Genomic DNA, 27,113 nt, shown 5'->3' with positions numbered 1-27,113 from the left:
ATCAGGACAACTCCTCATCCCTGTGACCGAAAAAGCAGGCAGGGAGACGGTGGGGTGGAGTACAGGAAGCCGCTCTCACTTAGAAACCTGAACATGGGCGAAATATAATAACTACATGAATCACTGCTTCTTTTAACGGAACCAGAGGCTGCGGAAATTTGTGATATATACATATTTTTTCCTGGATTGAATTGGAGATTTAACCGAACAGCGAGAAGATGTCTCGGGGAGTGATCCAGCCCAGCCAGCAGAAACTGGCAGAAAAACTCACCATCCTCAACGACAGAGGCATCGGGATGTTGACCCGTGTTTACAATATCAAAAAGGTTCGCAAACACACACACAAACACGCACATTTATTCCCTCATTAACCAAACAGGGCTTTTAATAGATCCATATCTGCACCTGCATCCCAAGCGAGTGTCAATATGAACGTTAGTGAGACTATGAATTCTTGATTAGCTTGCATCGACTGAACTGTAACGTCTAGATGAATAAACCCTGGTATTTTGTATATTATCCACCGTTAGTAATGTAATTTAAAAGGAAAATATGCGGCAAAAGGCAGTCAGCGGTATCCCAAATGTTTCCCCTTTGGAATCAGGATGTGGGAGGTGTTAGCCACTAGCGGTCGGTTAGCTTGCGGTAAAGTTGCCCATCGCTTTTACAATGTAAACTGATTTAATCGCTGATTAAAGACAAATGTAGACCCTGGTTATGAGCAGCATAGTAAATGAGTATTAAACATAAACCGTAGCCAAAACCGAAACTGTCAAATTAGCTCCCGAAGCCTTTTCAGGCCTGCAGCAGCGTCATTAGCTGCTAGCTAACCGTCGGCCGATAATGGCGGCGGCTGCTAGCTAAGCTAGGAGTCGGGCGTCGTCTCTGCTCCACGAAAACACGAAAGGACCAAAACACCAAACCACGGATACAGCTGGAGTCTGATACTCACGACTGTTAGCTCAAACCAGTCAGTTGTATAAAACCTAACTTTGTGTGTGGGGGGGGGGGGGGGGGGGTTCACCCAGGCAGCTAGCCATACTTAGCCTGCTGCTCAATTGCAAGAAAATAAAGCTTAAGTTAAGGCTGTCTATTGTCGTTTGATTTGTCCTTTATTCGATTAATCACAAACTTTAGCTACTGGCCAAGTATACCAACAAATATTCATCATAGGAACTTTTCAGCAGTGGTGGAAAGTAACTAAGAACATTTACTCAAGTGCTGTATTGAAGCTTAATTGTGAGGTACTTGTTTTTCAGTTGACGTTTTACATTTTGTTTTAATTTATACATCAACTCCACAACATTTCACAGGGAAATATTCTGCATTTTTCTCCACTGGGATTAATCGGTGAAATACAAAGATTAAGCTAGCGTTGTGCTGTCTTTATTAAAACTGTTGTGGGGGCCCCTGTTTTCTTTCTGATGTCCATGAATTACTAGCAGTTCCACCAAAAAGGTATTTGATCTGTCAGCTTCTAACATGATATCATTTAAATAACAGAGGCCCAAAGAGGTAATATTATGCAATATTAAGCATAAAATTAAAATGAGATAAATCAATGATCTTAACACACAGTGTCATACACACTGATGCATCAGTATTAACAATCTAATAATTTCAGTCACAAGAGACATTTTACTGCAGGATGAGTACTTTTACCTTTGATACTTCAATTATATTTAGCTGATTATACTCTTGTACTTTTTTCACTGATTTTTAGTTTTATTGGACTATATTTACATTGTTGTATTAGTGCTTTTACTTGGGTAAAGGATCTGAACACTTCTTCCACCACTGGTGTTAAAATTCTATAGATGACTTAAAACTGACCAACAGTCATAAAACCTAAAGAATTCAGTGTACTATATAGAAATCTAATACAAATATAATTTCTAAATATATATGTCTACCATAGCTATATCTAGCAGGAGTTTAGCTCGCTTTAAAGGATAAGTGATTAATAATTTTAGTTGATAAAATTTGGAATCAATGATTGACTTGTTAGTTAATGAGCGACCCGATTGATTTACTAATGGTTTCACCACAAATGTTTAGAGTAACTGATATTTTTTTCCCATACACCATTTCAGTACATTATACACAGTAATGTGGAGAATAGTACATTTATTAATGTTACTGACTCTTAAATGTGTTGCTCAAATTTTACACCAATGGTTTGTGTGGGAGGAAAAGAGTACTGGGTCTGTTTGTGTGGGACGAGCCTTTGTGCTTGGGTGTGCGTGATGAATTAAAAAAGGAGGGAGAGTGTGAAAGAGGTCAGTCATATCCTACCAAAGTTTTAGAGAGTACAGAGTAGAAGTTAAATTCTCTGAAAGCCCATATTGTTTCATGTTTATATGCATTTGAGTCATTCTAAACTGTTCGGCACTTCTTTCCAAAGCACCAGGAGCTGTGTTGGTGGTCTGAAGACTCCTTGAGTCTGTTATCATCAGATAATTTGATTCTCTAGTTATAAGCAGAAAAAAACATAATAAAATTTAAATGTTTTACCTTGCATTGACAACACTTCTGTGTTTTTATTCTCTGTAGAAGTTATGAAACAGTATGAGCAGTCAGACACAATCACAGAGATTTTGCTGCTGATTATTCTTAATACGCCCTTCCTTTCCTCCCTCCTTCCTTCCTTTTTCTTTCCGTCTGTCCCATCATCTTCATATCTATCCTGATCTGCCTCACCATAAGGCTTTTGAACATATCCACCCTGAAATATTGTACATAAGTTTATTTTAATGCTTTCTTTTCCTTGTGATATTAGCAAACTTTCCAGCATCCAATAACAGCTGTATCCCAAAGCTAGAAATGAAAGAACCAGGACAGTAATCTGTGATACAGTCACTGAGCTCATTGTGGACTGATTTTGGCACCTTCAGTTGCAAAATGGAGACTAGTTTAATCAATTTATTTCTGAAATTCCCCAAGAAATTCCCAGATGAAGTGCTTACCTGTCTCTTAACCTGTCTCTAATTTATTATAATTGGAGTAGCTGTATTATGTTTCTTAATGAAAACACAGGTGACGGGCTTGGTTGTTTGGTTTCTACCTTTGGGAGAGAGTAATTCATGCTCACTAATGGTAATATTATCATCTAAGATCACAGCAAAGCTTTCTCCATTTTAAGTACATTCATTTATTACATAACCACTGACTAGTTGCAGTAAACCTTAAAATCTGTTCCTTAAATTTTCCGTAACAGTCACCCTGATTAATCTTGGCTGAGTGGCATTAAAGTTTTTATTTGCTGTGCTTATCTTTCAGCCAGTGGACCTTCTAACATCATATTTTGTCTTGCACACAGCGCTGACATGTATTTATTTTCCTTAACCTTGCCTATATGCAGGTAACCCCCATAGTCTCCTAAGCGGGTAAGCAGTTAGTTAAAAGAAAAAAAAAACTTTTTCAAATTCATCATAAGTACAGTTAAAAAACAGAGCAGTCCTGTATATTAAGATACAGTTTAGTGTAATATCCCTACAACAGGTACCACCCTTGTGATGCTTAGAAAATGTTTAGTTTTTGAAACTCAAATGTTAAATGCAGTGTTCATTTTTAGGATTAGGACACAGTCTCAGTTAAAACAGAGTGTTTTAAACTTCACAAAAGTAGTGTAAAGTTTGGCTTTTGTATGAGAGGGCATTATATTTTACAGGAGTAAATCTACTCAGTGAAGATAAAACAGGTTTCAGGAAGGAAATAGGAATAGGAAACGTGTTGGCTTACACAGTGTAATAAGTATAATGCAGTATACCACTGTTCTTACCCACTGCTGGACACTCTCAGCAGGTCTTACAGAAGAGGATATTTCCTCCACTCTGTTTCCAACCAGTTTACCCTCTTCTGTTTCATGGTCTAGTGATTTTTATTTTTCTAAAGTACTAGTTGTTTTTTAATGATGGTTTGTGCACTGGCTGTGTGGTGCCAACATTTTCTGCTGCTTTATCCTGCTTACTTACTGGAGCTGTTTTCTAATCAACTAAATCTGCTCTTTTCTTTTTGCATTACCCAGAATACACTGGAAAGTGTAGCCTGGTCATTGGTTTACCTGTAAATGCCCAGAGAGAAGAGTAGCTGCAGCATAACTATATGAGTAATTGCGGATTGACATTTAATGAAGGGCACTCCTGGTTACCTGGGGCATTTTTATTCCTTTTTTTTTGTAATTTCAAGGGTATTTTATGAGCTGTTAAGGACAAATTCCCCAAAACCACCCCCATTAATTTCTCATGGTCTGAATGGCATGTTCCTCTGGGAAAAATGTAATAAATTAAATATATATATATATATTTTTTTTAATCTGCTGGATTTGACGAGACTAAGCTCATTTGGAGGTACTTGGGTAACAAATGGGTAGTCGTGTCATTGAGGAGTTGGGTGTGCAGGTTTTCTTTGAAAGTGAAGACTTTATCAGATGCTCAGTTTCTGCTTGAATGAGCTTCAATGAAATCACCTGGTTTGGATGAAAACCTGCACACTCTCTCCATGGCATTACTGCACATCTGTGGTTCAGATGGAAGCAGACGTCTAAATGTGTGCTGTGTGCTGAAATGTTTGCCGAGAGATTCACTTTTATCATCAGTACTTAATAATGGAGCGTGACTGTGCATAAATGCATACACATAAATACAGAGTAATTTCTGCTGTGTAAAGTGTACCATTAGAAAAACACTGAATTGAGTCAGTTTCTCATCATTGGTTTAAAGTAGAGCTAGTTATTTACTGGAAAAGACAATATTGAATATGCTGCAGAAAGGGATCAAATGAGAGTAATTTTTATTCCAAATTTGCCAAGTCTCTAACTGCATTCAGAGGAAATTATGTGGGTAAAATATAATGACTGGAGTGTTGATAACTCACCCATTTTGTCTCGTTGTCTGTTTTCCTTAACTGCTCTTGTTCTTCTTTTTTCTTCTATATCCCAAGAAGAAATACAACAGATAAGAAAACCGACCAATCAACAATGTGTATTTAATGATGCATGATAAGTTAATCCCTCATTAGATTGGTCGTACATTTACTGAAAGTTAAACTGTTCACATTGTCAAGACTGGATGTCATTATAACATAAACAATAAGGCAAAAACTATAGTGTGAATCAGAAGGTCCAGTATTATTTTACCTTACTTTCTTGAACTGCCTCATTGTGGGTTGTAATCATCCTGTGAGGAGGCATGACTAAACTCTTAACTCTCTCCTGATGCAGATTTTAGATTTTGCAGTTTGCAGCCCAGTGATTGAATGAATGTGACTGATGGAGGGAATAAAGAATTTTCTGATGACATTTATAAAGAAACTGTACTGAATGTGGATCGGTCACATCAGGCCAGTACCCGATCCACTCGTCCCAGTCTGATGGATTGGATTGGGTTGGTGCACTTGAAGTTGAGAGGCAGGCTGCAACTAATGATTTTCATTACTGATTCATCTGCAGTTTATTTTAGATATAATCAGTTAATTGTTTTGTCTACAACATATTAAAAAATTAAAACTGATTCAGAATTTTTGAGAGTTAAAAAAACAACAACATATTGGCCAGTCTTAACAGTCTTGATCCAGATCCCTATAATTGTCACTTGTCCCTGGTGGACAAACTATATGAATGACCTCAAACTTAGTTTGGTATTGCTGTATAGGAATAGTTTCTTATCAGTGGAATAACACTATACACGGATACTGCTAAATATATGCTAATATCAGGAAGCAGAGTTATCCGCCTAGCTGTACATAGAATTAGCAGAGTTGTTATGAACATGTAAAAATAAAGCTGACAGCCTCAGTTTTGCTCTGTTTCCCTGAACCACAACACAACACAAGGACTTTTTTTTGTGACTTACTGTTTTGCACTGACATTAAACTACATGCTGTCAAATCCTGCTGGCTGCCACTTCACCACCAGGCTAAACCCAGTTTCCATTAATTGTGATTATGACCAAATTCCTCTAAAAAGTCCAACCCAGTCCTGCTGGAATACAGTACAGGACATGGCTGTGTTTTTTTTTTTTTTTTTTTTTATAGGCGAGACCAGAGCCATAGATGACTGTGTCCAGATATAAGTGAATCGTGTCGCTACACGTCAAAATAACTATAAAATGGTAAATTGAAACATGTATTAGTGCCTCGGCAGCAGTGAAGCGCACAGTGCTTCAGCGATGAGGGAGCACTGCATTGTCAGTTACTAAGCAACAGCCGTGGAGCAGATATCACAGGCAGTGAAAATAGCAGGGACCAAACTTCGTCTTCACGCTGGTGTGTATAAGACAGTGGAGCTGCTAACAGTCAGAGTGTCAGCCATATTATTTCAGCAGTTCTCCACAGTCTTAAAATGGATTTGTTATTTTCAATGTGTCTAAGTGCGTAGGTAGGCACACTTCACCTTGTATTACTTTCAAGACAGAGTGCGTTAAGTGTTAATATGGTCACATGTTGGCTCAGCATGTGTTGTTTTTTTTTTTATATGGTGTGTTGAAAAGAAATGCCAGAATGGCTATCCCTAACTAAACTCTCAGATATGCAGAAACCACCTGTATGAAAGCAGCTGTTTAAGACATGCATATGTGTGTGTGTGTGTGTGTGTGTGTGTGTGTGTGTGTGTGTGTGTGTGTGTGTGTGTGTGTGTGTGTTTGTGAGCGACTGTGTGGACCAGTGATCCAGCAGTTTGTCTGGGTGGGCTCTTTGTTTTGATTTCTTCTCTTCTTCTCTCCGTTCCAATGCTTCCCCCCTCTCCTATGCAGCAAGGACAAGTTTGGAAGGTTTGCAAAGTTTATCACCTTCCACTGATGAAACCCTTCCCCTTCACCCTTCCTCAGCTCCCTCCTCTTCCTCCTTCCCTTCCCCTCTCCTCCCCTCCTCCTGCTCCTGGCTACCTGTACTGATCTGTTGGTCCTCTCCTTTGTGCCTCACTCGTCTTCATGTTTGAATCTGTAATGCTGAGCATATTGTTTTCTTTTGCGCACTATTTGGAAACAGAAAACGTTTTTCTTTAAGTGCAGATGCGTTAGTGGCTGATTTATTAGACTGAAAAGAAAGAAAAAAATCAAACTAGATTTCACATTATTTTTGTGAATGCCAGATATTTTTATGCTTGTGATAGTGCCTGGATCAGTTTGATGATCACAAATATTAAATCAAAATATGTTTTTTGATGAACCATCAAAATGTTACACAGTGTTGTTTATCTGAAATAATTTTGTACTGTTTATTAGAAGCCACCAGTTAATTGCCATTTAACCACTCCTTTCAATGTCGTAGATTTGTGAAGGAAATCTACCTCATAAATTAACTGATTTGGAGGCAGATTTACAGTTGCATTATTCCAATAAGCACATAGGTGTTCCGGTAGAGCACAAGTGCAATAATGCTGACAAATGCAAAAGGATGAGTGAAGATTAACACTGTGCCAGCAGGCAGTCCAGGCCGTCAGCCAGCTCTTAGCAGGTTTTAGTGGTTCTCTAGTGGTTCTCGTTCTAATCATGTGAGACCGTCCATTCTTTGGAGTTTTCCTTTTTTCTTTCTGCAGCAGTTAAAACCTCCTCATGAAAATGAGAGAGCTCGCACTGTGAGGAATGACAGGCAAAAACAAATTCATCTCAGTAAGGACAAGTTTGTTTTTTTGTGTGTTGTACTGGGACTCTGAAGGATTGCTGAAAAGGTGCCATGGGGTGTTTGAATATTTCATCCACTAATTAGCAGACGTAATTAGTTTTCAGATGTAGGTTTCCCTGGCCCAGTGCTATCTATTCTAGAGTCCCCTGCCATATGTTGGTCAATGTGGGGACCCTTTGAGAGGCTCAGCTCTTAATTGCTACCCAGAGTGAAGAAACGATGGTGGAGGCAAGACTAAGGTCTGTTCTGGTATCCAGGCAACAGCTCCCATACTCCTCCCTGACCACTACTGATTCTCAGCTTATTCCCATGCCCTGTCCCTTCATTCACTGTGCCCCTCCTTCCATCCATCCTTCCATCAGCCCCCACCCCACCCAAACCCAGCCAGCCAGCTTATTACACTAGCCACCACCACCACTAATGGACAATGCCATGCCATTAAATGACAGAAAAGTATTAATAAATGGTAATGCTTTTGTTCTGTGATGCTAAGAAAGTGGATAGCCAGTTTCTGAAAGTAAAATAATTAATAATAGTTGATTAAGTAACCTATCTGTGTCTAAATCGACTGATGTGACGCTGTAATGGTGTGGCTATATCTACAAATATTTAGCTAGGTCTCTAGTACATGCTACTATAATAGAAACAATCTGGAGGGATCCTTTTGGAGGTTTTGCATGTTTTAGCCCATTGATGACATTACCGCCTATCATGATTCAAATCAGACGTGTACATCCAATGTTTGTGAGTGTAGTGTTAAATGGCTCTAACTGTTCCTTTTTGGTGCTTTCAAGTGCTTGTGGGAAATTCTGATACCTAACTTTTAAGAATCAGCTGCAGCACACCATCACGTCCACAAACAGAAAATCAAATCAGAAAGACAGATGATCCGAATAATGTGAATTTGGTCGTTTTTTTGTAATATAAAAGGTTGCTTTTACAATGCAAAGAAACCTTTGAGTTTGGGCTAAAACATGGGAAAACACTCATACAGTCCTTTGAGTCAGCATACCAGTGTTAACCAGACAGTGTTTTTTTTTACTCTGCAGTTCCCCGGCGTGAGTCAAAGGGTAACTACATTTTAGTTGCCAATGTAGAGACACGTCTGTGGTGTAGGGCGAGGCTAGTGGTGTGTTGTCATCTGAAGAACACTGTGTTAGCAAAAAAAAATCAAGGCTTGTGCTTCTGCAATTGCATGGATTTCACAGTCACATCTTGATTCCTTGTTTCTCATTGAACATTAGTTAATATTCAGTCTGCCTCTCACACACCTAAACAGATTTTCTCTGGCCAGTGGCTGATGAGTCACCACTCAGTGGCACTGACAATGAGCACTGATGGCTGCTGAGGTTGGAAATCTGGTCAGGTGTGAGAGAAGTGGGCGCAAGGAAACAAGCTGAGACTCAAGGTCCAGTTTGTGTCATTAATGGATATTGAAATCATGTTGGTGTTGTGTGTTTTCCTGTGTCAAATCCCCCCCAAGTGTCCCAGTGTTTTGTGTTTGAGACCCTGCAGTAGTGGGTGTGTTTCAGACCCAGCTCTACACGAGCTCAGCATGCCTGTTTCTGGTGTTTTAGTGAGTGAACTAGCTGCAGCAACAGACTAAACAGACAAACTGAACCGGGTTAAGTACTTAGCATTATACACACTGTTTAGTTGATTTTGCTTGTGAAGTAGACTATCCTCTTTTTTGCCTTTCAAGATAATTTTCCCAGTGAGTTAATCCTATTTTACACTTGCACCATTTTGCATCCCGTGTTGAATTATAACTGATGCAAAGTGGGAGCATGTGCTGATCAGAGTTTCTTCTTATCTGTAATCTGTAAATTTAAGCGATGAAACTTAAAATCCTCAGAGGTAGAAAAGCACCGTTGCACCGATCTCTGGTCTGAAGAAGATTTCTAAGTCTGCTGCACTGACCACACCCACTGTCAGCAGTGTGGTGAATTGCACCTGATACCACAGTGCAAAATGCAACTCCTGTGCAGCGTTGTGTGAGCTTTGCGAGCGTTAAGCAAAGTGACAATTTCAACAGAAGCAGAGTTTTCAGACTGTGTTCCATCACGTTTTAATACCCAGGTAGTCAGTGACCTACTGTGCTTGTGTGAACTAGCATGTGTTGCTGTTTGTGGTTTCATTTTGCACTGGCTGATGCTGGAAAGATTTCGGCGCCATGCAAACTGAAATCCACATTTATGGTTGTGGTGCTGTTTCAAGCCCGTTGGTTCATTAGCTGTGATATGTAATTGCGAGTAGACATTACATTAATGTAGAGTTCATTTTGGTAACTTCATGTTATTTTTTATGGCTTTTCTAAATGTGTGCTTCCTCTTTATAAAAATTAAATCTTAACCATGAGGAACTAAATCCTCAGAACGGTCAAAGACACTGACCCCTTCTAGGATTGTTCCTCTGCGTTCGCAGCCAACAAGCTTCATACATTCACTCTGTTTATGGCGCATGCATGGACCACATCTTCCTCACCATTCACTACTACACTACCCATCATGCATGAGCGTTGTTGCTTCCCTGCCAGAGTTGGGGCAGTCAGGCAGATACTGCTACACCGGTAGAGGAATAGATGAGAATACTAATATGAAGAAAATGGCAGCTCTGCAGGTGGAGTGAGATAATTAAAATGATGCTGCTCTGCAAAAAATTCAGCTCATGTAGGCGCAGATGACAGGACACAGAGAAAGAGCGCTTTCTCTGAACACTTTATCTCTGTCTCTTTCCTCACTCTGCCATTTCTCTTGAGTCATTTCTCAGATAACCTCTCTGTTTGACCCCTTTATTTATGTTCTCCCTCTTTTCCTTTCTATACCCTTCTCTTCCTCTGTGTGTTTCTCTCTCTCTGATTCATTCAGTCCCTTCTTCCCTCTGCCCATCCATCACTCTGCCTGTCATGCAGTGGCACTAACCAGTGATGGCTCAGAGACACAGTTTGAAACTGAAACCCTCCCCATTACCTGGGACTCTCTCAGTGGTTCTCAGCCTTTCTGTGTTGTGGACAACTTTTGGCACAACATTCAGTGCTTGACATTAGGGCTGCAACTAATGATTATTTTTATTATTTATTAATCTGACTATTATTTTCTCAATTATTCAGTTAATTGTTTGTTTAATGAAACATCACAAAACTGTGAAAAATGTCCATCTCAGTGTCTGGGAGCCCACAGCATCAAACCTCAGAGATCAGTCAGTTAATAAAATATAGGATAGTCGACTTTCAAAATAGTGGTTGCTTTTCTGGTTTCATCCAGTCTGTTGATAAAGTGTTATCATAGGTATTATTTGATAAAGACATTCTGTTCTATTCTGGTCTGTTTGTATTTGAAATTAATATTTCAGAATGTAGGCTCAGCAATAATATTTCTCCATAGCTCAGCGGCTGAGAACCACTGATCAGTGCGGGCTCTTACTGAGTCTTGTAGAACAGTCGAACCTGGTTTATCCAAACATGAAAACCACAGACTTCCAAATAAACAGAGTGGAAACCTACCCTGGTGACTGTGCATAATTTCTCAAATCTCCCTGTTGACATGTGCATCTAAATGTCAAATCAGACTGCACAGATCACTGCATCAAGCTTTGTGTGTGTTTGTTTTCATGTCTTGAAAATGCCTCTGGTCTGGGAACTTGTCAGTGGTGTCAGTATTTCATTCACCCCCTCAAACCCCTTCCCATACGTTGGGCTGGGATAAACCAGTTTTCACTGTAAGCACTGTTTCCCTGGTGATGACCACACATCTAACATGCCTGACCATGGGGAAAGAAAATGTTAGAATAAAAGAAATAAAAGCAATCAGAAATGCTTAGGTGATTCAGCAGCAGTTTACTTAGCCCTACTTGTTGTTTTTACTTTCCTCACCTTTTCTTTCTCCTCTCCATTCCAGGCATGTGGCGATCCCAAGGCTAAGCCCTCCTATCTCGTTGACAAGAACTTGGAGTCTGCGGTTAAATTCATCGTCAGGAAGTTCCCTGCGGTGGAAACACGGAATAATAACGTGAGTAGGCCTGCATGTATGTTTGCAGTGTGTTTGTACAGTTTAGACAGGAAGCGAATGAAAGAGTGTCCGTTCACCGTTGAAAGTTTTCGCTGAGCAGATTTGGAAAATGTGCATGAAAATCACTGCAGCAAAATCTGGTCTGTAATAGCTTTATAATTTGGCAGGGGAAAATGTAAAAATAGCAGCAGCTACTAAACAGTCACAAAATCCATTATTCAATTAAGGGATCGATCGTGTACTCTGCTAAATGTCACACATAACGCCACACCCACCGCAGGTTAAGCAGAGCCCAGAGTGAAGCCGTGAGATTTAATTGAGATGAAATCAGTTAATTTTTTGCCATTTGACAGAAATGTTAATGAACTGATCAGATCAGCACTTGCAGACGCCCTGAAAAATCAAACCACACAACCTGACCTCTGTGCACTTCACCTGCAGATTTTTTTATTTTTTTGAACACTCAGATTAGTTGGTATGAATTGGTATTTTCAGTTGTTTTAACATAACAAGACTGTGATTGTTGTTTTAAGTGTGTCTTTGAGTGTGTGTGAATGTGTGTGAATGTGTGTGTGTGTGTGTGTGTGTGTGTGTGTGTGTGTGTGTGTGTGTGTGTGTGTGTGTGTGTGTGTGTGTGTGTGTGTGTGTGTGTGTGTGTCCAAATTTGCCAAGTGAACTAAACAGTCATTGCTCATCAAATGTTTCTTTCAGCTTTACTTGTTAGCTTAGCTCATAGCTTCTGGCTTACGTGTTTATGTGAAACTGTCATTTAGCAAACAGCTCTGTTTGTTTGTGTGTGTGTGTGTGTGTGTGTGTGAGAGAATGTGTTTAAGTTTGTGTGTTTGTGTCTAGCTAACTGCTTTATTCAGTATAACTGTGCAAAAATTGTCTCTTACGTTGTTTTCTGCTTTGTTTCTGTGTTTGTTTGTGTTTTGCATGCTAAACTTGGCTTATTCCGGACTTGTGCTTTTTGGTAAGTTTTTGTATCTAAGTTTCTGTAACTTTTGTATTTTAGTTTATGTACCTAAGTTTTGCAATACTGTAATTTTTTTGTACCTGTTTTTGAAGCTGTTTGGGTCATGTTTTGCTTTGCTCTGCCTTCTCCCCTCCCTCCTCTGTGCTGACGGCATTTTTACTTTCTTTCCTTCATCCTCTGAGTGACTGTGTGGCTGGTGAACTAGCGAGTTTGCCAGCAGGCTGGTTTACTGCTGGTTGGTTGGATGGCTTGATGACCAACTGGCTTGCTGTTTGAATAACTAGCTGACTGTCTGCACTAAGGAGTGTTTCGAAGAGTGGATATATTGATCTGTTGTGTCTGTTAGGTTACTGCGCTTCTGACCATTGTCAGTTAGCAGTGACAAGAACCATCATACAGGGCAGAAAACCCTCTCATTACATATTCAAGTTATTCAAAGATAAAAAAAACAACACTCTTTTGCTTGAATTTGGGTCGAGTGACAGAGGTTTCAGCTCCTTGGTGCAGCAGCAGTGTCACACACTTCCTTCTACACTCTTCATTTCTTACACTTTTTCCACTTAACCTGGTAGACTAGCTCTGGTTCAGGCCCCAGTTCTGAGCTCAGATGCACACAGCTTTGGATATGGGTTTGATTTACATGCAGTATGCTCCAGTCATTTCTGTCATGTAAATGTTAATACTGCTTTTTACCAGCTATAGTTGAGCTTTCACATATTGTAGCTTCTTAAAAGATTGTTGTGACAGTCTTTTAAAGCTGAACTCATTTTCATCTTTTGAAAGAAATCACAGCAACCACAGGTAAACTTTCCCTGATATCAACAAGCACAGTGACCTAGAAAACACCTTCTGGACAATATTTGGTGGACTGCTTTTCTTTGATATTGAGATTTTACTTTGGTCAAACATTTTATTCTTTTGTGCATTCTTTGCAGCTGAGACACTGAACTTAAAGAACAAGCAGCTTTTGGAAACCTTTAATCCGTTTCTCAATATAACATTTAAAGTTAATCTCTTTTAAACATAAGAAACTTCTCAAATGACAGAGGTGTTTCACCAAGGTAAAATGACTTCATATGCATTTTAAAGCAGGGGCTTTTTTAAATCTTTGGATCCAGTTATCTGTGTTCCTCTCAGTTTGTATTAATTAAAGAAAAGCTAGAGTTTTGCCAGCTCTTGTTTCACTGAAATATTCAGCAACAGTCTGGTGTTAATTTAGTCAGAATTAGGAGAAACAGTCATTAATTTGAACAAGACATGCTAAAAGGTTAGTTATTGGACATTGAACATCAATCCCAGCATCTGTCATACCAACCTGTGAGGTGAGTTAGTAAATTTAAAACAGCAGCCATGTACATACGGATAAATATTTATTTATGTGACATACATATGAAGCTTTCTGCTACACAGAATCAGACCACAGTAAGGGAGGACAGTGACTGGGCTTCATTGTTTTGTAACTGTGTGTACTCTGCTGTGTGGTTTTACAGCAACAGCTGGCTCAGCTGCAGAAGGAGAAGTCAGAGATTCTGAAGAACCTGGCTCTCTACTATTTTACCTTCGTCGATGTCATGGAATTCAAGGTAGGAAAACAGGTGCACATGCAATAAGAGAAAACCACGACGGAATTTATCCAGGTGATTCTAATGAAGACATTTTATATGGACTCCTTTATCAACAGGACCATGTGTGTGAGCTGCTGAACACTATCGACGCCTGCCAGGTCTTCTTTGATATTGTAAGTGTAATACCCAAATGAGACATTCACTGTCCATATTATTAGGTACATCTGTAAAATCCAATGCAACTCAATACAACAACTCAGCCAAGAATTCTACCTTTACAAAGCTAATAATGTTCAGTTTTGATTGACACTGTCAATTTAACCTTGTGTTTGTTGTTGAGGTCGGTTATAATGTAAAATTTGTGGCAGAGCTACAAATATACAGTTTGTCCCATTTTAAAAAATGTTGTTTTGTTTTTGTCACCTGCCAGACCGTGAACTTTGACCTGACCAGGAACTACCTGGACCTGGTGGTGACTTACACTACTCTGATGATAATACTGTCTCGCATAGAGGAGAGGAAGGCCATCATAGGACTGTACAACTATGCCCACGAGATGACACATGGAGCCAGGTGACGAAAACACACACACAGCAGGACGTTGAAGCTGACCGAACGGACGTTTGGCTCAGTATCTACACAAACACACTCACCAACAGTGACTTCACATTTTCTCTTAATTACTACAAACATTCAGACTTAACCAAGACATTGCTGACACGTGTTTAACAGTTGAAAAGTCAAGCGATGACCGTGGTCTCTGTACTGAACTGTGTGTGTTGTAGTGACCGGGAGTACCCCAGGTTGGGCCAGATGATTGTGGATTATGAAAACCCTTTGAAGAAGATGATGGAGGAGTTTGTTCCACATGGAAAGGTACATGGAAAGGCACTGTGCTCATGTTCGTTTAACAGTTTTAATGTCCCAGTCTGTAAGTCTGTCTCATTAAAACAGCACAGAATAAACTTCTAAATTGGTTGTACACGTTTACAGTTTGATCTACCATGTGTGCAATAGATGTAATCTTGTTGTTACCAAGGCACAGTTGCCATAGCAGTTAAAGAGCCACATTTAGCTCAGTCAGTCAGGGTGAAACTGTTTCCTGCTCTTCATCTGGGAGCTGAAATTATCAACTGAATTAAAAACATGGTAATAGTAATGTGGTGAAAACTTTGATTCCACTCACACTTCAGTCGTTGCTTTGATCACTTCGGGTGCAAATGAATTTGGATCGTGAGACTATTTGCCATTTTAAAGTGATTTCTGTTGCACTCCTCTCATCACCCTCATCCTGTCTTCCCTCTGCTGCAGTCTCTGTCAGATGCGTTGGTGAGTCTTCAGATGGTCTACCCCAGGAGGAATCTGTCCGCTGACCAGTGGAGGAACGCCCAGCTGCTCTCTCTCATCTCTGCCCCCTCCACCATGCTCAATCCTGCTCAGTCAGACACTGTTAGTATGACGACTGCCCCGCAATGGAAATGAAACGAAATTATCTGTGAATTATTTAGTCAGATTTTCCCATCTGTAATCTAAGCAGGCATTTAAAATGTCTGACATTTTGTTTCCATATTCAGTCATCAGGAAAATCTGAATAAAAGTGTGCTAGAAAATTATCTTACATTTAGCTTTATCACGACATTCTGTTGCTCTGATGCCATAGCTCTGCTTCTCTATGCAAATAATTCAACTGTTTCTGTCTTTAGATGCCGTGTGAATATCTGTCACTGGACACAATGGAGAAGTGGATTGTTTGTGAGTACTCTAGAAACTTTACATCTAAATCGGTTGCCAGTTGATGAAATGGCTTCTCTCCGCACTTATTCATAAATCCCTCTCCGCTCTCTCTTCAGTTGGTTTCATCCTGTGTCATGCGGTGCTGAACAGCGATGCAGCGGCGTTGTCTTTGTGGAAGCTGGCTCTGCAAAGCTCCACCTGCCTCTGTCTGTTCAGGGATGAAGTCTTTCACATCCACAAGGCTGCTGAGGATCTGTTTGTGAACATCCGAGGGTAAGAGCGTCTGTATGTGTGGATGCAGGACAACACAGACTAGTAGAAACTATTGTTCAGTGATTTGTAATGAGTAACTGATTTATCGTTTAAGCCAAATTTTGCAGGTAGTTTCATATATTTATTAATTTTGGGCTTTAGGAACATTGCAAAAGACATTTTCTGTTTGTTGTTCACAATCATATTCTCAGATATCAGAAAACAATATCTCACACACACAATATAAATCCTTCCTTCTTGTCTTTTCCAGGTACAACAAACGCATCAACGACATCAGAGAGTGCAAAGAGCAGGCCCTGTCTCATGCGTACGTACATAATCTTGTTACTAATCCCTTCATCATATCCCAACCGGAATTTTCATCCCATCTTTACTTTTTGTTCCTCACACACACAAAAAAATCACATTTTATTCCTTTATTTCAGGGCCCACATTTCCTGTGTTATGAATTTATTTTCATCATGTGTCTCTCAGGGAATCTCACTCAGACAAATCTCCTCCTTCTTGCCTTTTTTTTTTTTTATCCAGTTTGTTCCTGCTTTATCATCCCCTCTTTGTCTCCCCCTCTGTCTCATCTCTGCTTTTATCCTCATTACTTATTCCATCTTACCCTTTCATCTTCTTTCTCATTCTTCTGCTGTCACTGTCGTCTACTTACTTTTTTGTCCCCTTGCCTCTTCATTGTCCTGAAAGTGTCAAAATACCATTTAATCATGATGTGTGTGTGTTTTGATGCTCTGCTCTGAGTTCCTCTGTCTGTCTGACTCTTTGCAGAGGCTCCATGCACAGGGAGAGACGCAAGTTCCTCAGATCTGCTCTGAAGGAGTTGGCTACTGTTTTAGCCGATCAGCCTGGACTGCTAGGTCCTAAGGTAATACAAAAAACACCCCACCTTAGACAGTGAAATGACACATTTCACACTAGATTCAATTTCAAAGGAGCTTAAATATCACAATACAAAAATATAAAATATATTTACATGATCATTTAAGAACACAAGTGTGTCAGGTCACCTCCAAAGAAGGAGGCTGACTGTTATGGCTGACATTTTAAAAACAATTGTGAACTAAACAAAATTTCCTTAAAAAAAAAACACAGAATACCACCTTAAATAGGTTTTAGTTTATCAGTGTAGCCCCCATGGAGATGTTTGCTATTTTAACTGAGCAACACTTATCACTAAGACCTAAAATAATATGCAATAAATCCATTTACATTTATAAAAACGTTACAACAATAAATACAAGCAGCATAACAGTGTTTCCCACACGCAGTCTTTGCTTCAGGCCCCCCAGGTATATTAACGGTCTCCAAAGAGTGTTATGTTTGGCAACCCATTTTCGCATTTTTTTCTTCATCTGAGAGAAAGACGCCATCTGTGATGGACAGTCTTCCCTCGCTTTGCCCCTCCCATACCTGTTGGTTCTATCACCATCAGGGTCTCCTGACAATCGCACGTGCTCTGCAGAGAAGCAGAGAGAGAGATGCACATTCTTGTTGTGTAAACATTTTGCATATTTGGTTCAGGGACTGTGAGGATGCAGCTGCTGCGAGCTGCTCTTGGTAATTTATCTGAGAATTATTTATCTTGCAGGAGTTTTTGCCATTTATTTTGACTTTCTTTAAATCTGCTTCCTTCCATATTTCTTTATTTCTGTCTCTCTGTCCCGCTAGGCACTGTTTGTGTTCATGGCGTTGTCATTCGCCCGTGACGAGATCATCTGGCTGCTTCGACATGCCGACAACATCCAGAAGAAAAGCACAGATGACTTTATAGACAAGTACGCACACATACACACCTGCATGAACCTGCACATTTTCAGTACAAGTGCATGTTCATCCCTTTATAAATGCAGGTACTACATCCTTGTTTTCTACTTGGTTGCTTGTGCTGCTCCAGTCTCAGGTTTATGTGTGTGTGTTTGTGTGTTTTGCAGACACATAGCTGAGTTGATCTTCTACATGGAGGAGCTCAGGGCTCATGTCAGGAAGTATGGGCCTGTGATGCAGCGATATTACGTCCAGTACCTGTCTGGTTTTGATGCTGTGGTGCTGAATGAACTGGTGCAGGTATGAACATACATGTAACTCCAAAAACAGCTAAATGCAGGATACATGACTTACAAAACGCAAAAAAAGCTTCACATCACAGAGTTTGGAAAAAGCTGACAGTGGCAGGAATTCTATAATTGATATTAAAAAGCAACTATTTTCAGTACAGTTTTGTATTGCTTTTTACATCTTAATTTTGTTTTGGAATCTTTAGAAATCCTGTGATTTTGGTTTGCTGTTGTTTTAGCCAGAAAATGAAACTACTCGTGGAGATTTCTTTGGAAAATTCAGCGGTTGCTAAAGCTAAATTGATGGTTGTAGTCTACCTTGACACTGTATAACAGCATCTTTTGGCACCGGTTGAAAAATGAGCCTATGAAACTGTCTTTTAGAAGAGACATTTTTCCACACTGCACATCTTTCTCACCAACCTTCTACCCTGTGTTTATCTAATAGAACCTGTCTGTGTGTCCAGAGGATGAGTCTATAATCATGTCTTCATTTGTCAACACTATGACCTCACTCAGTGTCAAACAAGGTAAACCATTAATATTCGTACTGTAAAAACTTAAGAGAAGGAGTAGAACAGGACCAGCAACAGTACTGCAGCAGTACTGCATAGTGGCAGCACCGATAATAGAAAAGGTGGCAGTAGCTATAATTAAACTCATATTAATAAGAGTAGAGCCTGTGATACAGGTAACTAATTATATATTATTAAACAGAATCTTGTGTCGGCTTCAGTCAGGATGTTTTAATGTGTGTGATTCTGAGTGAATTGTTGTGTCTCTGTGTTCCAGTGGAGGATGGAGAGGTGTTTGACTTCAGAGGCATGAGATTGGACTGGTTCAGACTGCAGGTGTGCACACAAATCTAGTGCTTAAATCATTTAGAAACACATTTCTAAAGGTCAGAGATGTTCTGCCAGCGCAGCATGGAACATTTTGCATATTCCTGTTTCATGGAAAGATTTCACCACCGTACAGAAACTCAAAAAGTACAAAATCTTTAGTTGGAAGAACAGTTTTACGCGTTTTGGCAAAGCCATTGTTGATGTCGCTAACCATACCTTCCACTATGTTTTCCTTTATGTAGGCCTACACAAGTGTCTCTAAAGCCAGTCTTGGTATAGCCGATCACAAGGAGCTTGGTAAAATGATGAACACCATCATCTTCCACACAAAGATGGTGGATTCTCTGGTGGAGATGCTGGTGGAGACGTCAGACCTGTCCATTTTCTGGTGAGACACAAACATTAACATACACACTAAACAAGTAGAAGGATGAACTGAGAGGATTGACCTGTTCCTCAGACATTTTAATAAGGTCATTTGATTTGAGGTATGTGTGTGTCCCTCATTTTACTGATTGCCTCCTGTGTTTTTCGTGGGTGTGTGCGTGTATAGCTTCTACAGCCGTGCGTTTGAAAAGATGTTTCAGCAGTGCTTGGAGCTTCCCTCCCAGAGCCGACACTCCATCTGCTTCCCTCTGCTCTGCACACACTTTATGTCCTGCACACACGAGCTCTGTCCTGAGGAGGTAAATACAAATACACACACATTATTTTGTTTTCTCACACACACACACACACATCATCCAATGTAATGGTTACTACATATAGCATCATTTAGACATACATACACTGTTCACACAAATGAACACACATAATAAGGATGTCAGTGATATTTATTCTTCACTCATGTGTATGTTTTTATTTTTCTTCCTCCTCAGCGTCACCACATAGGGGATCGAAGCCTGTCGCTGTGTAACATGTTTCTGGATGAGATGGCCAAACAGGCCAGAAACCTGATCACTGACATCTGCACTGAACAGTGTACACTCAGCGACCAGGTAGGAACACACACACACACAAACGCTGCAAACTCTCTGCCAGAAAGTGAGTATGTGTTTTTTCCCAAAATGTTATTAAATAATTTTTAACAACTGTATCTGTGTCGATGCACAGATAGAGTCCATATACATTTAAAATAATAATAAAAATCCTACAAACAAAAGCTAGAAACAAATGGACTTTTATACCCATTGCATAATATTACATGCTGTCACATTGATGTTGTGGGTCCTTGGCTGCTGCATGTTGTTTAAAGCTTCTTAAGTTTATCTTTATCTCTCTGCTGGTTTCACTTCTTACCTTTAAATAAAGCCACTGTACCAAGAACATCAGCCAGACCATTAATAATTGGCCTCTCCTGTCTTTCTCTGTTTCCTTCTTTCTCTTACCACCTGTCTTCTACTTGTCTGTCTCTAGCTGCTTCCCAAGCACTGTGCGAAAACCATCAGCCAGGCCGTGAACAAGAAGAGCAAGAAGGCGACGGGGAAGAAAGGCGAGCCGGAGAGAGAGAAACCAGGCGTGGAGAGCATGAGGAAGAACCGACTACTGGTCACCAAGTTAGTAACCCAGGACAGAAAAGTTAAACATCTCAGTTTCTCTCTTTTTTCTGTTCTTTGTCTGTCTCGTGCTTCTGTTAATAAGTCATTACTACTGATTCTGTCATAGTTATTAATAATAGATTAATAACCTTGTTTTTATTGTTGGTTTTACTTTCCATTAAATATCTCCATTAAGCATCCGTCTTTGTTTGTGCAGTAGTAATGAGAACAGCTGTTTATGCTCGTACAAACAGTTCATACTGTTGGTGAATCATTTGTAGATATTGAGTCAAGCTGTTGACTCTCTACAGTGCTGTCCTCATGTTCCCATATTGGTCAGTGGTTTCTACATTCTCACCTACTTTTTTCTTTACCTCCTCCATTGTTCTAATGTTGTACCTTTCCCTTCGATTCCCTGCTGCATCCTGTTCCTGTAAAGACCCATTTTCCCCAAACACATCATTAAAAGTTTCATCACATCTTGCCAAGTCTCCTTTGACCTTGTTTTCTTTTTTTTTTTTTTGTCTTCCAGTCTGGACAAACTCCACACGGCGTTATCTGAACTCTGCTTCTCCATCAACTACGTTCCCAACTTGGTGGTGTGGGAGCACACTTTCACACCGAGAGAGTACCTGACCTCGCATCTGGAGATCCGCTTCACCAAGTAAACACACAACACACAGAGGAAAGAGTCAGTTCAGTTTAGATGCAGCTCTTTTGGATATCTTTCAACTTAATTAAATACTAGGCATTTAGCTACCAATGAATAAGAAAGGGTCAGGGTCGCTCCTTTAATATCTGTAGAAGACAATAATTGAGCATGTTGGATAAAAGTGGTTGGAAAGGAAATAAGAAAAAGAAAAACTTGCAGATGAGGAAACTGTTTAGTTCTTAATGTAAAGATAGTAAAGATTAAGTTTAAGTCTCTGACCGTCCCTGTGTCATCAGGTCCATAGTGGGGATGACCATGTACAACCAGGCTACTCAGGAGATAGCCAAGCCCAGTGAGTTACTGACCAGTGTCCGGGCCTACATGACTGTGCTGCAGTCCATAGAGAACTACGTGACCATTGACATCACCCGGGTCTTCAACAACGTCCTCCTGCAGCAGACACAGCACCTGGACAGCCACGGGGAACCCACCATCACCAGTCTGTACACAAACTGGTACGTTCAATTTAAACCTGTCAGTTTAAGAATATGCAGTAATCCAGAGCAGAGGTGTCTCCAAAAACACTGTGATTTGGGATGATAAAATACCAGAAAACAAAAAAGGAAAACATACAAAGAATGATGCATACAGATTATATCTGCACAGTGTAAAAAGTGCAATCTAATACTGTAGAATCTCAGACTAATCTTTCTTGGAGCCTGTGTTCACAGATTTCCAGTTGTGAGAAAGACTTTTATTACAACGATTGATAAAACGTCACATTTTTAATGCTCTGCAAAGCAAAATCATTTCTAAAGTTACATGAGTGTTTTTTTGCCCCTGGTGGAAATTACAGTTACAGCAGAATCAGCTAAATGTCAGCCTTTGCTGCTTCAGGCGCAGAACCTGCAGGGTTGCTGTTCTTGGATTTGTCATTAAAGTTCATGACTGAATGTTATTGGATATTGTTTATTTTACTCTTTGATTGGGGGAATAGGTTCAGGAGACTAAGTTAAACTGCCTCCAATTCTCAGTAATCACCATTATTTAAAAAAAACAAAAATATAAACGGTTTAAATGAAGGAGACACTCGCCGACCTTAGTGTTTTTATGATGGGATTTGCTTTTTGCATAGAAACCTCGTACTATTTGGCAACATGATTACAGATATTTCTAAAATAAATGTGGTTTAAAAATTCAGAAAAGGTGAAGCTCCTACTGTGGAGCCATTAGCTGAAGGATAGACTAAAACACATAACCCGTACTCAGCAGGTATTTCGTGTGTTCGCGTGTTTAGGTACCTGGAGACGTTGCTCCGTCAGGTCAGTAACGGACACATCGCCTACTTTCCCGCCATGAAGGCCTTCGTGAACCTGCCCACCGAGAACGAACTGACTTTCAACGCTGAGGAATACTCCGACATCTCGGGTACAGACAGACACCCAGACTGTTCACGAACACACTTTCACACTCACTGTCTTGTGTGTATACTAAATGTTTCTGAGGGATAACAAAACTGAGTTAGTGTGTGAATACATTACTGTGCTGGTTTCCTTTTTTCCCCAGAACCAAACATTTGTATAGACAGTTCTTTTCCAAAATAATACACATTTGCGCTCACAAATATACGTCCCTGCTGAGACAGTTCAGAGGTAATCCTCTTCTGTTTGTCTGATCAAGGTTTCCCCATCGACCTCCATCCACACATTTTATATTTTCTGCTGAAAGAATGTGGAGCGCTGGACTTGTTGTAATTACCTGTGTGTGCTGCTTCACAGAGATGCGTTCTCTGTCGGAGCTGTTGGGGCCGTACGGTATGAAGTTCCTCAGCGAGAGTCTAATGTGGCACATCTCTTCACAGGTCGCAGAGTTGAAGGTACACACACACACATACATACCACGGAGCTATGCTGATACACACAGACTGAGGTTTTAACCTAACAGTATCAGGAGCGCATCAGTATGTTTGCTATTGATAAACCATAATGCGATTCAACTGCAGAGCTTTATGACTGAATAAATATATCTAACAGACTCACAAACTCTTCGCTCTGAGTATGAAACAGTTTTCCTCTGTTTGCACGGACGATGAAGAATGGCTTTCACGCCAAGTCTTGAGAATATATTTTTTTTAAAATCAACAGAAATGAAAAGCATGATCCTACTGTGAAAACAGGAAGTGAAACTTTTATCTGACACCAGCTGTTTGTGTTTGTCTCCATGTAGAAACTGGTGGTAGAGAACATGGAGGTGTTGACCCAGATGAGGACGAGCTTTGACAAACCGGACCACATGGCTGCGCTCTTCAAGAAACTCACCTGTAAGTACACACACACACACACACGCAGCCGATGAACTGATACGTGTTAGAAAGTCAGTTGCAGCTTTATTGACATATCTGTGATTGTTTTTGTGTATTCGTAGCTGTGGACAGTGTTTTGAAGAGAATGACCATCATCGGAGTCATTCTGTCCTTCCGCTCCCTTGCTCAGGAGGCTCTGAGAGATGTAAGACACACACACACACATACACGCTCACAACGGATCTTAATTAAAGTGCAATAAAGAATGGAGTTAGAAAGAAAAATACTGAACATGCAAAGGAGCTGGGCAGAAAATGATCCTGTCCTAGTTCCTTGAATTTCAGTTGTTTTTTTTGTTTTTTAACATATTGTGGAAAATGTCTGGCTGAGTCCTGATGCTACTTCACTCTCTTTCTGGATTGTGTCTCATAATCACTTTCTCCAGGTGTTATCCTGTCACATTCCTTTCCTGGTCAGTTCGGTGGAAGATTTTAAGGACCACATTCCCCGAGAGACGGACATGAAGGTGAGACACACTCACAGACATGTAACGATGAAAAACAGCCTCTGAGCCTGATGTTCTTACTTGTTTATGTGTTTATTTATTTTGTCTGTCTGTTTGTTTGCAGGTGGCCATGAATGTCTACGAGCTCTCGTCAGCTGCAGGTTTACCCTGTGAGATCGACCCGGCTCTGGTAGTGGCTTTGTCCTCACAAAAAAGTGGTAAGACACAAACACACACACAAATGAAAACAGAATCCATCGTCCACATATCCCACCTCCTGATTACCTTCTGCATGCATCTGTGCAGAGAACATCAGTCCAGAGGAGGAGTATAAGATCGCCTGCCTGCTGATGGTGTTTGTGGCCGTTTCATTGCCAACGCTGGCCAGCAACGTGATGTCCCAGTACAGCCCCGCCATCGAAGGTAGGACATCACATTGTTGTAAAGTCTTCTGCATGCAAATGAGAAGGACCTCACGCCCTCAGATTGAATCACTTGCGGGCACACGAGCCACATCGTCGTCCCCGTTACGTGCACTCTTTAATTTCTGAAAATACTGATACGTCTTTAAAGGTCAGTTTACTCGTCGTGACCTGTGTAACCTTATTTGTTGCATGTATTTCAGGGGGAAAAAAAAGAGTTATTCAGTTAAATAAACCTGATCTTATGAGTAATGATTGAGACACTGGTGCAGTTAAATGAGGCTTTTGATAAGGTATCAAAGAGTTTCATCACTCAAGGATGAATTACCAAGACACTGCCTCCTAACAACCTTGAAATGAAAGGCGCCATTGTTAATAAGGGACATTTGAAAAGGATAATGAGTTGTAATGGGCTCCGTCATTGTTAGTATGCAGACTGCATATTGGCCAGCAATTGGTTTTCCGACAGCACATCTCAATACACGGCGCCGGTGCAGTCACGCTAACCATTTTGTCAACTTACAATTACATGCACATATTTTATATTTAAATACTTTCAATGCATGTCACACACGCACGTAATGGCCGTCATCTGCATGAAATGCAAAAATGAAAGGAGAGTTTCACCTCCGCATACTGGAGCATGTCTCCGCTGTGGAAGTCTGAAAGAGCCACACGTGTCAGAGAGTAACCCAGAATTAATTGATTTGCAAATACAGGTGATGTCTTCTTATTGTCATAGTGATCTGTGTGCGTTTGCTGCCCCCTACAGGCCACTGTAACAACATCCACTGCCTGGCCAAAGCCATCAATCAGATCGCCGCTGCTCTCTTCACCATCCACAAGGGAAGCATAGAGGACCGCCTGAAAGAGTTCCTGGCCGTAAGACAAATAGATATTATTTAATTTATAATTATATTTTAAGCTTTTTGTTCCCCCCCGTAAGACATTTGTGTATCATGATGCCTCTGCATGACATCATGTCGTCATCTTGCCACCTGGCTGTGGTGGAAAAGTTGGGATTCTGAATCAAGTCACATCCTCTTAAATACATTTGAGTAAAGGCAGCTGATGGAGCAGTGTCTGGCTTAAAGCACCAGCAAAAACATAAATGAAAACAGAACTAGTGAGAAGCAATAATCTGCTCTACAACTCTCTAACATGTCTCTGTGTGTGTGTCTGTGTGTAGCTGGCCTCATCCAGCCTGTTGAAGATCGGCCAGGAGACGGACAAGATGACGACACGTAACAGAGAATCTGTCTACCTGCTGCTGGACATGGTGAGAGGGAGAATATGGACAAAGGAGACTTTATACGCTTCCTAGTACCAACACAACATGCCAGCATGGTCCTGAGAGCGAGTGTATTTCTGTTATCTAACTGTGTGTGTGTGTGTGTGTGTGTATATTATCTTTTGTGTTTTAGATCGTGCAGGAGTCGCCCTTCCTGACCATGGACCTGCTGGAGTCCTGTTTCCCCTATGTCCTGCTGCGAAACGCCTACCACGCCGTCTATAAACAGAGCATCAGTGCTAATGCATAGAAACACAGTAAACACCATGCTGTCTGCCATTAGAGCGTTAGCGCTCATACAACCACAAATACACACTAACAGCATACACTAAAGACAAACACACTAAACTATGCCTACAACGCCTCAACGTACTATCCTGACAACAAAAACACTATTTGTGTCGACATGTACACAAAAATGTCGGCACATGTAACACACTAAACGTGTAGCATATAAACAAGACCACTCTAAACTGTACACTACAAACTCTACAAAAGAACATACACACATTTCACTGCACAGAGATGACAACAGACAAACACTGAAATTAGACAAATATGAGCAGAAACAAACACACAGACACACACTAGCTGGGTGAAGTTGGGGGATCAGTGTCTTTATTTTAATCATTGTACTTTTTTCATGATGTTGCCAGGGACCATAACCATAGCAACACATAATATACCATATGTTTGGTTGGTATAAAAGAACAAAAAATATAAATATATAGTATATATATAGTTGACACTAAAATATTCTCTTTTTTTGTTTGATTTAATTTTTGTTTTGTTTTTTTTTTCGATGAAAGATTTGAGATTTTTAGTGGCCAGCTGACGACTTCTACGTGGTGATGGATTTGGATGCTTACTTTGGGAATGAAAACGTTTCTGATGTGATGTGGGTTTTTTTTTTTTTTTTTTTTTTTTTTGAGGGTGAGGATTCCTGTGCTGATAATGAAAGACATGTTGCTTGTTAATGTCAGTTTACACTTATACACACACACACACACACCCAAACACACACACGAACAGACCAACATTCTAAGCAGATATAAAACTACAAACTGTAATCTTTCAGCATTACACGGTGAACATACACACACACACACAGACACACACTTGTATAACATGGTGATGTTTTCTTTCTTTTTTTCTAGCTAGTCGTAACAAACTTTTTGTGGGTAAAGATATAATATCTGTATTCTACTTTGATGTGAACTGAACTCGTCTGTTTTTAATGTTCATGTTTTGTTATTTTTATGATGACGACAATGATGATGACGATTTGCCAAATGTGTTGACACTAAAAATTGTGTATCAGGG

The 27,113-nt window shown here is 40.2% G+C and overlaps 1 protein-coding gene across 2 annotated transcripts; it reads left to right on the top strand.

Annotated features, from left to right (window-relative positions):
• The first annotated feature begins 17 nt into the window (after positions 1-17).
• On the top strand, positions 18-27,113 carry nckap1 (NCK-associated protein 1). Of its 2 annotated transcripts, none has more exons than XM_041049323.1 (31): positions 18-326; positions 11,517-11,627; positions 14,100-14,186; positions 14,285-14,341; positions 14,599-14,741; positions 14,954-15,044; positions 15,480-15,617; positions 15,872-15,920; positions 16,019-16,175; positions 16,426-16,482; positions 16,950-17,046; positions 17,850-17,956; positions 18,113-18,245; positions 18,684-18,765; positions 19,028-19,086; positions 19,323-19,468; positions 19,634-19,766; positions 19,959-20,078; positions 20,497-20,636; positions 21,151-21,282; positions 21,567-21,785; positions 22,568-22,698; positions 23,049-23,146; positions 23,497-23,590; positions 23,695-23,777; positions 24,018-24,098; positions 24,202-24,295; positions 24,384-24,500; positions 25,272-25,381; positions 25,689-25,778; positions 25,924-27,113. In XM_041049323.1, the coding sequence occupies exons 1-31, from the start codon at positions 219-221 to the stop codon at positions 26,038-26,040; spliced, it is 3,381 nt and encodes a 1,126-aa protein (XP_040905257.1). In that variant the 5' UTR covers positions 18-218; the 3' UTR covers positions 26,041-27,113. The 2 variants fall into 2 exon arrangements, with proteins under 2 accessions (XP_040905257.1, XP_040905256.1); XM_041049322.1 differs by having other exon boundaries at positions 14,094-14,186.

This window comes from Toxotes jaculatrix, chromosome 11 (genome assembly GCF_017976425.1).
Source record: "Toxotes jaculatrix isolate fToxJac2 chromosome 11, fToxJac2.pri, whole genome shotgun sequence".
NCBI classification, from domain to species: Eukaryota; Metazoa; Chordata; class Actinopteri; family Toxotidae; genus Toxotes; species Toxotes jaculatrix.
The sequence above is the reverse complement of the archived record's forward strand: the minus strand, read 5'-3'. Positions and strand labels throughout refer to the sequence as shown.